Source organism: Prionailurus viverrinus, chromosome B3 (genome assembly GCF_022837055.1).
Source record: "Prionailurus viverrinus isolate Anna chromosome B3, UM_Priviv_1.0, whole genome shotgun sequence".
Lineage (NCBI taxonomy): Eukaryota > Metazoa > Chordata > Mammalia > Carnivora > Felidae > Prionailurus > Prionailurus viverrinus.
In genome coordinates, this window is record NC_062566.1 from 49,579,120 (window position 1) to 49,591,927 (window position 12,808).

Below are 12,808 nucleotides of genomic sequence, written 5' to 3' on the forward strand. Positions count from 1 at the left end.
CACTTGGGTTTAATCCCAGTTTAGCCACTTACAAACTGTAAAACTTCATGCAAATGACTGAACTTTTTGTGCCACTTTCCTCTTTTGCAACATTAAGATAAATACCTAACTAATGAGTGTTTCATGAGATAATATATGTGAAAAAAATATAAGTGCTATATCTGTAAGATTTTTGTAGGTAAATGACATAAAAGAGATTGTATCTTTGTTCAGGGAATGAAAATGTTCCTCTTTTCCTTTGTAGGTGCTCACATTGGTGTTGGCATCAGCGGTCAGGAAGGAATGCAGGCAGTCTTAGCCAGTGACTATTCATTCGCACAATTTAGATACCTCCAAAGGCTTCTCCTTGTTCATGGAAGGTGGTCCTATTTCCGAATGTGCAAATTCTTATGCTATTTTTTCTATAAGAATTTTGCATTCACACTTGTGCATTTCTGGTTTGGTTTCTTCTGCGGCTTCTCAGCCCAGGTTGGTAAAAAAAAAAAAAAAAAAAAAAAAAAAAAAAAAAAAGCACTTTTCTTTCTTTTATTAGATCCCCCTGAATTGCAAATGACTGTTCTTCATGGCTTTTTATTGATAGCATTTTTGTATATGTCTAATACAAGTCACAATATGACAATTAGGTAATTTATAGTTGACTTGAGGTTTAAACACAAAACAATATACACATATCTGGAATTTTATTTATTTGTTATATATATATATATATATATATATATATGTAATCAATGAGTACTCCTTCTTGAGCATTTTAATTTTTATTGAAATATTTTGGTATGATCGCTGATAAACTTGATGTGGAGCTTTAATTCAGAACAGAAGACTAAGAAACACTAACAAGAAATGTTGATGTATCTCTTTTGGGAAGATGGTCACTCACCCAACACATTGACTGTATATGGGCTGAGAGCAAATAAGTTTTATATTAGGGAGAAATAATTGATACCTTGACATTAAGGCTGTTTGACAGCACTTCATCAGATAAAAATTGATAAAATAGATACTGTTTGTAACAAAGAAGAAAAATTAGCAATTGATAAATTAAGATTATATTTTTCTATCTATTCATATCCATTTTATATTTTTATTATTTTTTAATGGTTATTTATGTATTTTGAGAGAGAGAAAGAGAGAACACAAGCAAGGGAGGGGTCAAGATAGGGAGAGAGAATCCTAAGCAGGGTTTGGGTTGCCCATGCAGAGACCGATGCAGGGCTCCATCTTACGAACCATGTGATCATGACCCAAGCCAAAATCAAGAGTTGGGTGCTTAAGTGACTGAGGCACCCATGTGCCTCTACTCATATCCATTTTAAAAGATAGTTATTTAGGGGTGCCAAACAGGTGCCTATATAAATAGTGGTTTCATACATTTTTCCCTTTATCTGTGAGGTTGAGATTTCTTAAAATGAGGCACACCTATACCCATTCCTAATGTTCTCTTTTAAGGATAATATGCCCAGAACTAAAAGCAGACTATGTTAATATTTTTGTTGATATTTTTTGTAATCTCCAGACATTGAAGGAAAGCAAAAGTCTTGATTTTAGTTTTTCAAAAATTTAGTGCTCAGTTTTCTTAGCCTTAGTTCAGAGAAGGCTGGAGAGGGACTTACTTGCTCATAATCTCACCTTGTCCAACAAAAACAAATGTGAGAATGTGGCCTGTGCCTTCCTAGGCTGGGGACTTCTCCTCCACATAAAAATGAAGCAAGACTATTTGCTAAGCAGTGCTTCCAAGAGATCCAGCTTTCATAGTGCAAAGGTTTGGGGTTTTTGAAAAATCACTGAACTATGGAGGGACGCCTGTACTCTCATTTAGGCCTCTTAGGATACAGAAGAGTGGTCAGTGATTTGTGTTTATAGACACATGGAGCTTGGATAGCAAGTTTACTTGCCAGAGTTTTCTTTGTTAAACTGTGAAGTTGGAAACTAATGTTCAGTGACTTTTAACCTCTACATTTAGGTGATTTTCTGCTCTGCTTTCAAGATCTGATAAAACTTGTCAGAGTCAGACGTTAAGCAACTAGATTTTCAATCCTGTCACCAGTATTTACCTTTTGAAAGAGAACAGCAAGAGAGAACAATGATTGTTCTAAAAACCTGAGTATCTGATGATTAAAGCCAGTTGTAAGACACCCCACTGGTCTATGATTAGGTTTCTTAAATGTTTGGTTCAATTTAGCATATTTCTTGTCTGTCTTCCTTCTTTCCCTCCTTCCTTCCCTCCCTCCTTCCCTTCCTTCCCTCCCTCCCCTTTTTTCCCTCCCTCCCTTCCTCCTTTCCTTTCCTTTCCTTTCCTTTCCTTTCCTTCCACCAAAATCTCTAGTTAATTGCACAATCTTTACTTGACCATGGTCAGTCCTGACTGACCCTCTGTGTGCTTTCCTGTGCTGGTTAGTTGGGCTGGACCAGGGGCTATCAAACTTGAACATGCATGGGAATCACTTGAAGGGCTTTTAAAGCACAGCTCCTTGGGCCCCACCCAAGTTTCTGATTCAGTAGGTCTGAGGTAAAGCCCAAGAATTTGCATTTCTGACAATTTCACTGGGAGATGCTGATGTTGCAGGTGGGGGACCATATTTTGAGAACCACAAGACTGGCCAATATAGAAGAAAGTCCAAAGGTATGTTTCCTTGAACTCAGAGCCCGGAATGAACTCCAGTCTGCTGACTTTTTGTTTAGTCCATGCTAGACTCCATTCACCTTTCCTGAGGAGGAGGGGCCAGTTTAGCAAACAACTTATCACCAAAATAGAATTTTTCCAGAGGGCTTAGAATCTCTTTACCCATCCTACAAAAGCCTTCGCCCCTGAGGTTATACATGTACTAATACAGGGTGAGGAAAAAAGGGGGGGTCTGTTTCAGGTCAGAGAGTTGATTTTCTCAGTTTACCTAGGCTATTGTGTTTTATCCAGCTTACCATAAGCTTCATGAGGAAAGGAAGCACGTCTGAATCATCTGTACCATCCATAATCTTGAATGGAACCTGGCATATAGAAGCATCTGGCCATTTCATGTTGTTGGGTGTTTCTAGAACGCTTTTGTGTGCTTGAGGTAGATGCAGCAAGGAGAGTCATTCAGATATGCAGTCACTCCTTCAGGTTGCAGATATCCAGTCACTACTTCAGGTTGCTGCTTCCTCTCCCTGTACCCAGGGCTGCCTCTGCAGGCTCTACGTCTGGTCCATGTAAATGTATACAGTCTGACCGGCATGGTGGGAGAGGGGCTTGTGTCTTAAGATCTCAGTGTGATTATGGGATTGATTTCAGAATGCAGAATGATGTTTTGTGTGTGTGTTGTATTGGGTTAATACAAAGTTAATTGGGCCACAAATGATGTATTTCTTAATTATTTGTATATTGCTTCATTATAGGAAAAGCAGTGGATTTCCAGGTTTATTTTGTTTTGCGTAGGTTTTGGTTGATTTAAATAGAGCAGGGAAAATCCTCTTTAGGCAGAGGAACAATCACTTCATAAAACCAATTGAGCTACTGAGGAAGGATCCTGGACAGCTATCTATTTTGCCCTCATTTTTCTGATGATTTGATCAAATTGGGACCCAGGCTTAGACTTATTGAATAAGATCCATTGGTCCCACTATTTCAAACTTTCATTCATTGGATGACTATTTACTAAGTCCCTGGTATGTGTCAGACTGTGGTTGTCTGCTGGTGCTTGTATCCCAGGCATGGTGAAGGATGTCTAAGAGGTGCATTCTTAGTGGACATGGCAAAGTGTGATCTCACAAATTTTATTAGCTGTCCACACAGTGGAGAATTCAAGGTTCTATTTTTAGACTTGTCAGAGAAGTAGATAGGCTTGTCATGAGAGTGGCAAGTAGTAATTTGTAACCTTCTGTTGGAGAGGAAAAGGCAGCAAGTCAGTGACAATGCTCGTGTAATGGCGTCAACACTATGGTGTCATCTTCTAGGTGGAATCATATTGTCGACATTAACAAGTAGAGATAAAAGCAAATTGCAATTATAGTTAACACTTAAGTAGCACTTAGTATGTACCAGGCATTGTTTAAATGTTTTGCCTGTATTAGCTCAATATTTGCAATAACCATATGAAGTAGGTTATATAATCATGGTCTATATCAGTTATTTTTAAAATACTTTAAAAAAGTTTAATTGTGATTAAAAACACATAAAATTTAAAACACATCTTAACCATTTTTAAGTATAGAATTCAATGGTGTTAAGTACATTCACAACAGTACATTGTGCAACAGATCTCCAGAAATTTTTCATCTTGTAAAACTGACACTCTATACCCATTGAAAAACAACTGCCCATTTTTCCCTCCCTCCAGCCACTGGAAACCTCTATTATACTTTGTGTTTCTATGAGTTTGACTGGAAAATGTGAAATGATCCATATTTTGGTTCACTGATTCTTTCTTCTGCTTGGTTGAGTCTGTTATTGATGTCCTCCATTAAATTCTTCAGGTCAGTCTATATTCTTCAGGCTAGGATTTCTGTTTGTTTGATTATTTTTCTTTCTTTGTTGAACTTCTCATTTTATTCATGCATTGTTTTCCTAATTTCATTTAATTGTGTGTTCTTATAGTTCGCTGACCATCTTTAAGAGGATCATTCTGAATTTTTTTTTAGTTCATAGATCTCCATTTCTTTACATTCAGTTATTGGAGCTTTATTAGTTTCCTTTGGTAGTGTTATTTACCTAATTTTCATGACCTTGATTCTTTGAGTTGGTATCTGCACATTTGAGCAGGTGGTCTCCATTTCCATACTTTACAGGTTTGCTTTAGCAAGGAAAGACAGCTCAGCTCCATTGGGGTACCAGATGGGTCAGCTGGCAGCATCTGTGGGCATTGGTGGGGCTTCCTCCAAGTCTCTAGTCACTTCTGTGCTCTGAGGTCAGAGGGACTGTCCCTTGCTGGGTTCTTTGATTGGGCAGCGCTACAGGCTAGGATCTGGAATTGTTCATGTTTGAATGAGGTCTTGGGCTATGCTCCCTGACCAGATGGTACTATTGGCTATATCCTGTGTTCATGCAGCATTATAGGCAAGGCTTTGTGATTGGGTGGGGCCTCGGCCTATGCCTTGTGATTAGGTGGGCCCACAGAGTGTGCTCCCAAATTGGGCTGGGTAACTCTTTGGTCTCCCTGATCAGATAGGACTGCAGGCTGTGCCCAGGATTGGGTGGGGTCACTGGCTCGGCTCCCTGGCAGGATAGGGCTGAAGGCTGTGTTCAGAAGTTGAGCAGTTCTGCAGGCTGAACTCTGCTCAGAGTGGGCTTGTAGGCTGGGTTCCCTGGCTGGGTGATACCAAGGACTAGGCTTTGAGGCTTCCTAGGGTCACTATTCAGGGTCCCTGGTTATTATATGGGGCCATGGTGATACTTAACTGTCAGGGGGAAAGGCTGCTGGCTTGGGTTCTTGCATAAACAGGGCTGTAGGATGGGCTTCAGGGATGTCTGAGGTCTCTGGTTGGGTGGGGCTAGGGGCTGTACTCAGCAGTTGGGTGGAACTGTGAATTTCTTCCCTGCCTAGGTGGGATCATAGACTGGGCTCCATGGCAAATACAGCTCATTGGCTGGGTATTCAAATCAGGCAGAACTGCCAACCAAGCTCCTCGACTAGACATAGCCACAGACTTGGCTCTGCCCTTGGCAGAATCCCCAGCAGGGATCTCTGCTCCAGTGCTGCTGCAAGTAGGAATGAGGTCCATTAATATCTGAGTGCTGGTTATCATAAGCCTCACCTCCCATCTCCATCTCCATCTGAATCTCAGTGGTTGAGCCCTGCAGATTCCCCCAGTAATCCCCACGAGGCAAGACCTGAGTGGGATTATTAGGAAGTGTCGTGCAATGCTGGGGGAGCTGGATGTCCTCCTTAGGTTGTCTTTTTCCCACTGGAGAAACCATAGGCCCAAGGGGCTGTCTTGGTAAGGCACTGTGCTAGCCTTGTGGAGGGGGGTGTGGTCACTGTGGAGTTGCTCCTCTTGCCCATCTAATGTGATGTGCTTTCGCTTCAGGTCCTGGTTCTGGGATTTTCACAATGGTGTCTTGTCTGTATGTAGGTGCTTGTTGGTATTCTTGTCAGGGAGACTGAAGGTGGGGAGGATTTGCATTGCCATCTTGATGACATCACTCCTGAAATCCCTTTTTTTTCCAGAGAGCATTTTTGTGGCTCCTGTCAGTTCTCTGGGGATACTGCCTACCTGAGACCTTTTTCTCTGTTCCAGGACTTTTTGAATTTGAATTGCAAACTCTGATGAATATCATTTGTGGTTCAAATTTTCAGAAGAAACTTTTTGTCTCTTCCTTTAGGTAGTGCCAAGGTTGACATAGGCAGCCCCTTTTAGTGTGATGATTTGTTCTTCCTTCACTTTCACACTAAAGATTCAGGCCTTTGCTGCCTTAGTTTTATAAGAATGTTAATTCCCGGGGCCCCTGGGTGGCTCACTCGGTTAAGTGTCCGACTTCAGCTCAGGTCACGATCTCACAGTCCGTGAGTTTGAGCCCCGCGGCGGGCTCTGGGCTGATGGCTCAGAGCCTGGAGCCTGCTTCCGATTCTGTGTCTCCCTCTCTCTCTGCCCCTCCCCCATTCATGCTCTGTCTCTCTCTGTCTCAAAAATAAATAAACGTTAAAAAAAAAATTAAAAAAAAAAAAAGAATGTTAATTCCCCATGTGGTCTAATCTTGGCATCAATAATGATGCCACAATAAATAGTATGTTGAGTCAGATTTTGGGGCGCCTGGGTGGCTCAGCCAGTTGAGCATCTGACTTTGGCTCAGGTCACGATCTCACAGCTCGTGAGTTCAAGCCCTGCGTCGGGCTCTGTGCTGACAGCTCGGAGCCTGAAGCCTGCTTCGGATTCTGTGCCTCCCTCTCTCTGCCCCAACCCACTCGCATTCTGTCTCTGTCTCTCTCCAAAATAAATAAACATTAAATATATATATATATATATATATATATATATATATATATATAAGAGTCAGTGAGATTTGGTATTATTACCCAAACTCATTTGGCATGGAACCCCATTTTTCCAAGCAATTTGCATATTGTCCTCAGAACAGATGCCATACAGAATCCACTTTGGGAAATTCTGGAATATATATCTCTATGGCAATGGTTGCAAAAACAGACATCACCCTGCTACTTATCCTGGTTCCATTGTTTTGGAGTCAGGAAGATGTATGGAGGACAAAATGATTCTAAGAATATTATCCCCATTGGAATAAACTATTTATATGTTTCTCCCTTTTAAAAACTTCCATTTTTTAAATTAACTCTAGTCTACTGGACAAAACAGCCTTCTTTTGTATGCTAAAATGGGATGTTTACATTTAAACTTCTGTAGTCTTTTCCAGTATTCTTGGTTTTTTTCTGATTATAAAAATCATTACATGTGAATATATATCAACTTTTATATATTGGAGACCATACTCTTTGTATCTTTCTCATTCAAAAAAGAAACAAAAACAAAACAAAAAACCAAAACCTGGGGCACCTGGGTGGCTTAGTTGGTTGAGCATCTGGCTCTTGGTTTCAGCTTAGGTCATGATCTCATGGTTTCATGGGTTCAAGCCCAGCATTGGGCTCTGCTCACAGCATGGAGCTTGCTTAAGATTACTTCTCTTCCTCTGTCTCTGCCCCTCCCCCACTCATGCTGTCTCTCAAAATAAACAAACTTTAAAAAACAAACAAGAAGACTTATCACATTTTGAGAAACACTTCTTGTTTTACATTCTTAAAAAAAATGTTATTTTTGTTAATGGCATTCTGAAACATGGACTTATTATAAATCATTTGACAATTCTGATTTATGAACATTTAAGTTGTTTCTATTTTAAATTCAATAATTCATTCCTTCCCCATAGCTGTGAGTCACACAACAATGTCAAATTGCTAATAGGAGTATTTGTTTACCATCTTGGAAGAGAAAACAAAATGATGAATAGGACAAGTATCCTACCCACCTGGAACTCATTTTCTCATCCAGGGAATAAAGAAATGGATGAATAGGTTCAACAGAAAACTATAATGGAAATTAACATGAGAACATGGGAAAAGGAGAAATGTGTGAGGATCTGGCTTGGTAAATCTCAAGTGAGCCTATGAATATTTTCAAAATTCAGTGGAGGTCTGAAGGTGTTAAGTCTTGCTACCTGCGGGGATTTAGGGACTAGCTTGTATAAAGGTGTGAGTCAGTAGAGGACTAGGAGAAAAGCCATTTCCTCATAACTGAACACTTTCCAACTGACCTGAAGAGTAGTTGAATTTGAAATCTCTTTTCAATTTCTAAAATTCCATTTAAAACCAACTCATTTAGAAACACTTTAAAAACCACATGGCATTAGTGTGTGTGGGCATCTTAACAGTAGTATGTATAGCAAGACATGTCTTGTAAAAAAGGTGTCATGCCACTATGCCGATGAGGCCTGTGCTGTTTCCCAGCCCCACCCGCATGTGTGTGCCCTGGTGTGCTAGCAATCTGGGGACTGGCTGTGAGGGTGACATGGATATGGAACTGGGAACGGTAGGGACTGTTGTCTTTACCATTCCCTGTCTTTCTCTAGAAGGTCCTGATTAGCAACAGGTTTAAATGAAAAATCTTTTGGCTTTTTTTCTTTGCCCTGTTTTCCCAAAGACAATATGCTGCAAATGAGGCAACTGAAAATAAAACAACATATTTGGGAGAGACACTAGTCTACAGAAAATGAGAATTTTTAAATAGGGGACATTTTTGCAATGATGCTTCTTTCCCCCAGTTGAAATCATGTAGTTGGCTCCAGGCTTCAAAGCCATGCATTGGGTGATACAGCTTTAGTAGCCCCTACACCTATTAGATAAACACTTACTTCCAGTCTGTCAGTGAAAGCCATCTGAGATCTTCCCACCTCTGCCATCTCTCTCTTATGTTGCTTCAGTGGATTGAAAGATCCATGGTGAAATGGAGCCAATAGTAATAAAAATTCAGGAGCCTGCCAGATTTCAGAATAGCAGGCATGAGTTTAGAGGCCCTTTCTTGGGAGGCCCGACCCCCAGTCGCTTGTCTGTCCAGTCCTGACAGGAGTGAGGCTCACACACACATCCTCTGACACACCAGTCTAGAGTCTTTGAATTTTCATTCATTTAACAAGAATAAACTGAGGGCCAGTTGAGGGCCAAGTGCTCTCCAAGGATACTAGAATGAACCAAAGGGATGCAGTTCCTACCCTTAGGGAACTTACAGTTTGGAAATGATTTTATTTTCATAAATGTGAAACTGATGTTGAATAACTCCATAGTCACTTTTGATGGAAAATTAGAATTTTTCCACAAGACTTTTTTTGAATTAAATTTGTCATGGATGAGCCACATCTTTGGGGCCAACCCTGTCTAATCCCAATATGATTCATAAGCACTTCAGTACTCCTTTCCCACACCTCTCAATAGATTGCTTTGAAGTAAGCCACTCTGCAGCTGAAAACATCGATCAAATGTAAACAGATTGTGCTTTCTTAGACACAGTGTTGACTTTTAAAAACACCAGTTTAATTTCTTAATGAAGTGACATGTGCTCTTTCTTGACTACGTTGGCCTGTCTCTGGGGGCCTGGTGAATTTTATCCAAGATCTTATTCCTGAAGATAGCTCCAAGAGATTCCCATCAATGTCCCATCCTGGTAGGTGGGCTGGGGCAGATGTGCAAGCCAATCCAGTTGTGGTGTGCAAAGCTCCAAGGGGCTGGGGGTGGGACCATTGATTGTCTGTTGGATGGTGGTAGCCTTAGGACATCTCAGATGGATGTTGATGTGATACAGGCTGGTTTGTACTTGGTTTGTGGACTTTCCCCTGGTTAATTTCAGTGCCTGCCTCTGTTGTGGTTGCTTTGGGACACATGGGGAAAGAATCTGCTTGGGAAGGACTACACTCCTTTCACTTGCCTTGCTGGGTGGACTTTCTTTGGGGAAACAGCTGGGACACAGAACAAAAAGTGTCTGTTTTGTTGAAATGTAGAATCTTTACTCTGTCAGGGAATGTTACAGATATTGAGTCCAGCCCCTCCTTTTACAGAGGAGGAGCCTGAGCCCTGCAAGATCTGAGGATCAGTGGTGTGTAAGGCTGGGACTGGACTCCACATCTTCTGACTCTCTCTTCAGTGTTCTCTCTACTCTGTTTGATAAGTGGGCTAATTGTCATAGACTTGGAAGAGAGAATGGCCATAAACTCTTTCCTTCAAAAAATGTTTTCACCCAACCCCTAGTCAGGCAAATTGTTAGCTTTATTTGATATCTAAAGGAGAAATATCTAACAACACTCAGTACAATGTGACTATGAAGAGAAAATCCGCTCTTATTGAGAGAGAGAGCTAATGTCTTGAGTGGTGTCTCCCAGAGCTTAGGCCCTTAGAAAGGGCAGACTGCCTTCTGGAATCATCTAGAAGCTTGAGGTAATTTTTTTTTTTCTTTTGCCAGCAAACACTTCTACCAAACTGCCTCTGGGAGAGAATTTAAATATAATCTATCCTGGTGAGATTTCCAACAAAGTGTCTGGATCAGAGGAGTTTGGATAAAGGTCAGAGAAAACTCTAAACTGAATCACGGACCCTTTTTTAACAACATGCATTATCCCAATCTGTTATCAAAGCCTGCATGGCTTTCATGGAATCCACTGTGGGCCTGTCTACACCACTTATATGAGTAACTTGTTTTAAAAGCACCCTATACCTCAGGATTTTTAAGAAAGATGAACCATCCCCCACCAGGGACAGAACCAAAAAATAAAAACCACCCCACCATTGGTTGAAGTCCTATTTAGGAAATTCACGTCTGCAACTATGCAACTACTGGCACCGGTACTCAAGGGATGATATTATCTGATGATGATTTATCATTGTCAGTGAGATACAGAGCTGTGTATGTTTTGTTTTTATTCTGCTGTGATATGGAAACAATTATCTTGTCAAATCAAGAAAAACTTTCGTTCTGTCAAACAATATAAGAAAACTCAAAAAATTTGAAAGTGAAATTTTAGAGTGCGACTAATCTCCAGGCTTTGATGACTTCATGGTTGTGGTTACCTGTGAGTCCATCTCAACCTGGCATGGTGGTTCCTTTCCCCTTTGCCTTCCAGATGTGCTCTGTGGAAAACCTGGGGAGGGGTGGGTGCTTAGGCTGTGGCCATTCTTCCTGGCTCCTGCTAGTGGGTTTTTGTTAATTACACAAATCAGTAACAGATGTGCTGAGACTGAGCACCTCATACTTATTCCTCAATGTGTTTTCTTTAAATGAAAAATATTTTTTAAGGCCAAAAAGAAAAATATCATTATATAGTTTTCCTCTACAACACACAGCAAAAGGCAGAGGGGAGGTGCATGGTAGTCTATCCTGTCATTTGAACAAGGAGCTAAGCCAATGATCTCAGAGTAGAAAGCCCTTGGTAGGTGTTTAAGAGCCTTGTTAAGGTATATTTAAATGTGGTTTTCTATAAATCACAGATTGTGTATTCCTCAAGCTGTTAGATTGTAATTTGTAGCTGGAGTATTTTTACTCTATATAAAATGGTTGATAAGGTTGATAAATTGCTTCCACAAAGAAGGGAGCAAGGAGAAGCCTTCCTTAAGGAAAACAGGAAAGTTGGAAAAATGGAGAACTCTTCTCTCCCTTTTTTTTTTTCTGATCTGTGAAGAGACACATGTTTCCAAACAGACTAGTGGTATCTCACAGAAGCATGGCTTTTATCTCTTATTCAGAGTATTGGACATGGGAAAAGAAAATTTGGAAGTAGAGGGGGGGGGGTATGGCTGCCCCTAGGAGTCCAAGAGCCCTAGGACAGATACTTTTACACAGAACTTTTGTTTATAATTTGAGTCACCCAAAATCAGAGTGCTGCTGCCATTTGACTGGTCTAGTCTCAGACCAGAATGCTTCCCACATCAGAGGCTCCAAAGTAGCCATTTTCCCTCCTTTCTCTACCTCCTCCATCTCTTGGGGGCATCTGAGCAACCTATGTGTGTGAGCATGTGTGTTTGAGATGGAAGTGGTGGAGATAGGTGGTAGAGGGCTTGAGCATGTCTCGAAGGGGAGAAGCCCGGATGAGTTCCATGTGGGTTGTCATCTGGGCTAGTGTGTCCCACCCAGCTAGTCCTAGTCACCAGAGGGGGACTTAAAAACTTTCTGAGGTTATCTAAGGACCTTAAGGAGAAGAGGAACATATTTACTAGGATAACTATTTAAGTAGTTAGAGATCTGTTACAAGAAGCGAAGAAGTCTATTGTAGAAGAAATACTGCTTGTGACTTTAATTTTTGTGGCAGCCCCTAAAGCCTAAACTGTGTTAAGTCAGTGCACATCACCCAGGAAGGTGTTGTTTTGTTTTGTTTTGTTTTAGTTTTTTTTAATGTTTGTTTATTTTTGAGACCGAGTGTGAGCAGGGAAGGGGCAGAGAGGGAGACACAGAATCTGAAGTAGGCTCCAGGCTCCAAAGCTGTCAGAATGGAGCCTGATGCAGGGTCAAACTCATGAACTGTGAGATCATGACCTGAGCTGAAGTCACATGCCCAACCAACTGAGCCACCCAGGCACCCCTGGAAGGTGTTTCTATTTTTTTTTTTTAGGTGAATGACTCAGGTTAACACATTTTGGTAGAGCCTGAGGCAAAACTAGAGCTGAAGAGTGATTGATATAATTAAGTTTTCATAAGGAAGATGCTTATCAAGATAATTCATTTACTTTAAATCTTGTCCTAATTTTCTATTGATTTCATTAATATAGTAGTTTATTATAAAAATAAATGTGGCTGTAGCAATAAAGAATTGTATTTTCATAATTATAATTAGTGGAGAAATATACCT

At 40.7% G+C, this 12,808-nt stretch overlaps 1 protein-coding gene across 14 annotated transcripts in view; it reads left to right on the forward strand.

The window, feature by feature from the left end:
* The window catches only part of ATP8B4 (ATPase phospholipid transporting 8B4 (putative)), a 268,475-nt gene that overhangs the window by 228,135 nt on the left and 27,532 nt on the right, over nucleotides 1–12,808 (forward strand). For all 14 annotated transcript variants that reach the window (XR_007152769.1, XR_007152768.1, XR_007152767.1 and 11 more), the window contains one exon: nucleotides 245–468. Coding sequence is in view for 11 of the 14 variants with exons in the window: in XM_047861372.1 (XP_047717328.1) it covers nucleotides 245–468 (224 nt within the window). In the remaining 3 variants the exon portion in view is untranslated. The remainder of the gene's footprint in view (nucleotides 1–244; nucleotides 469–12,808) is intronic.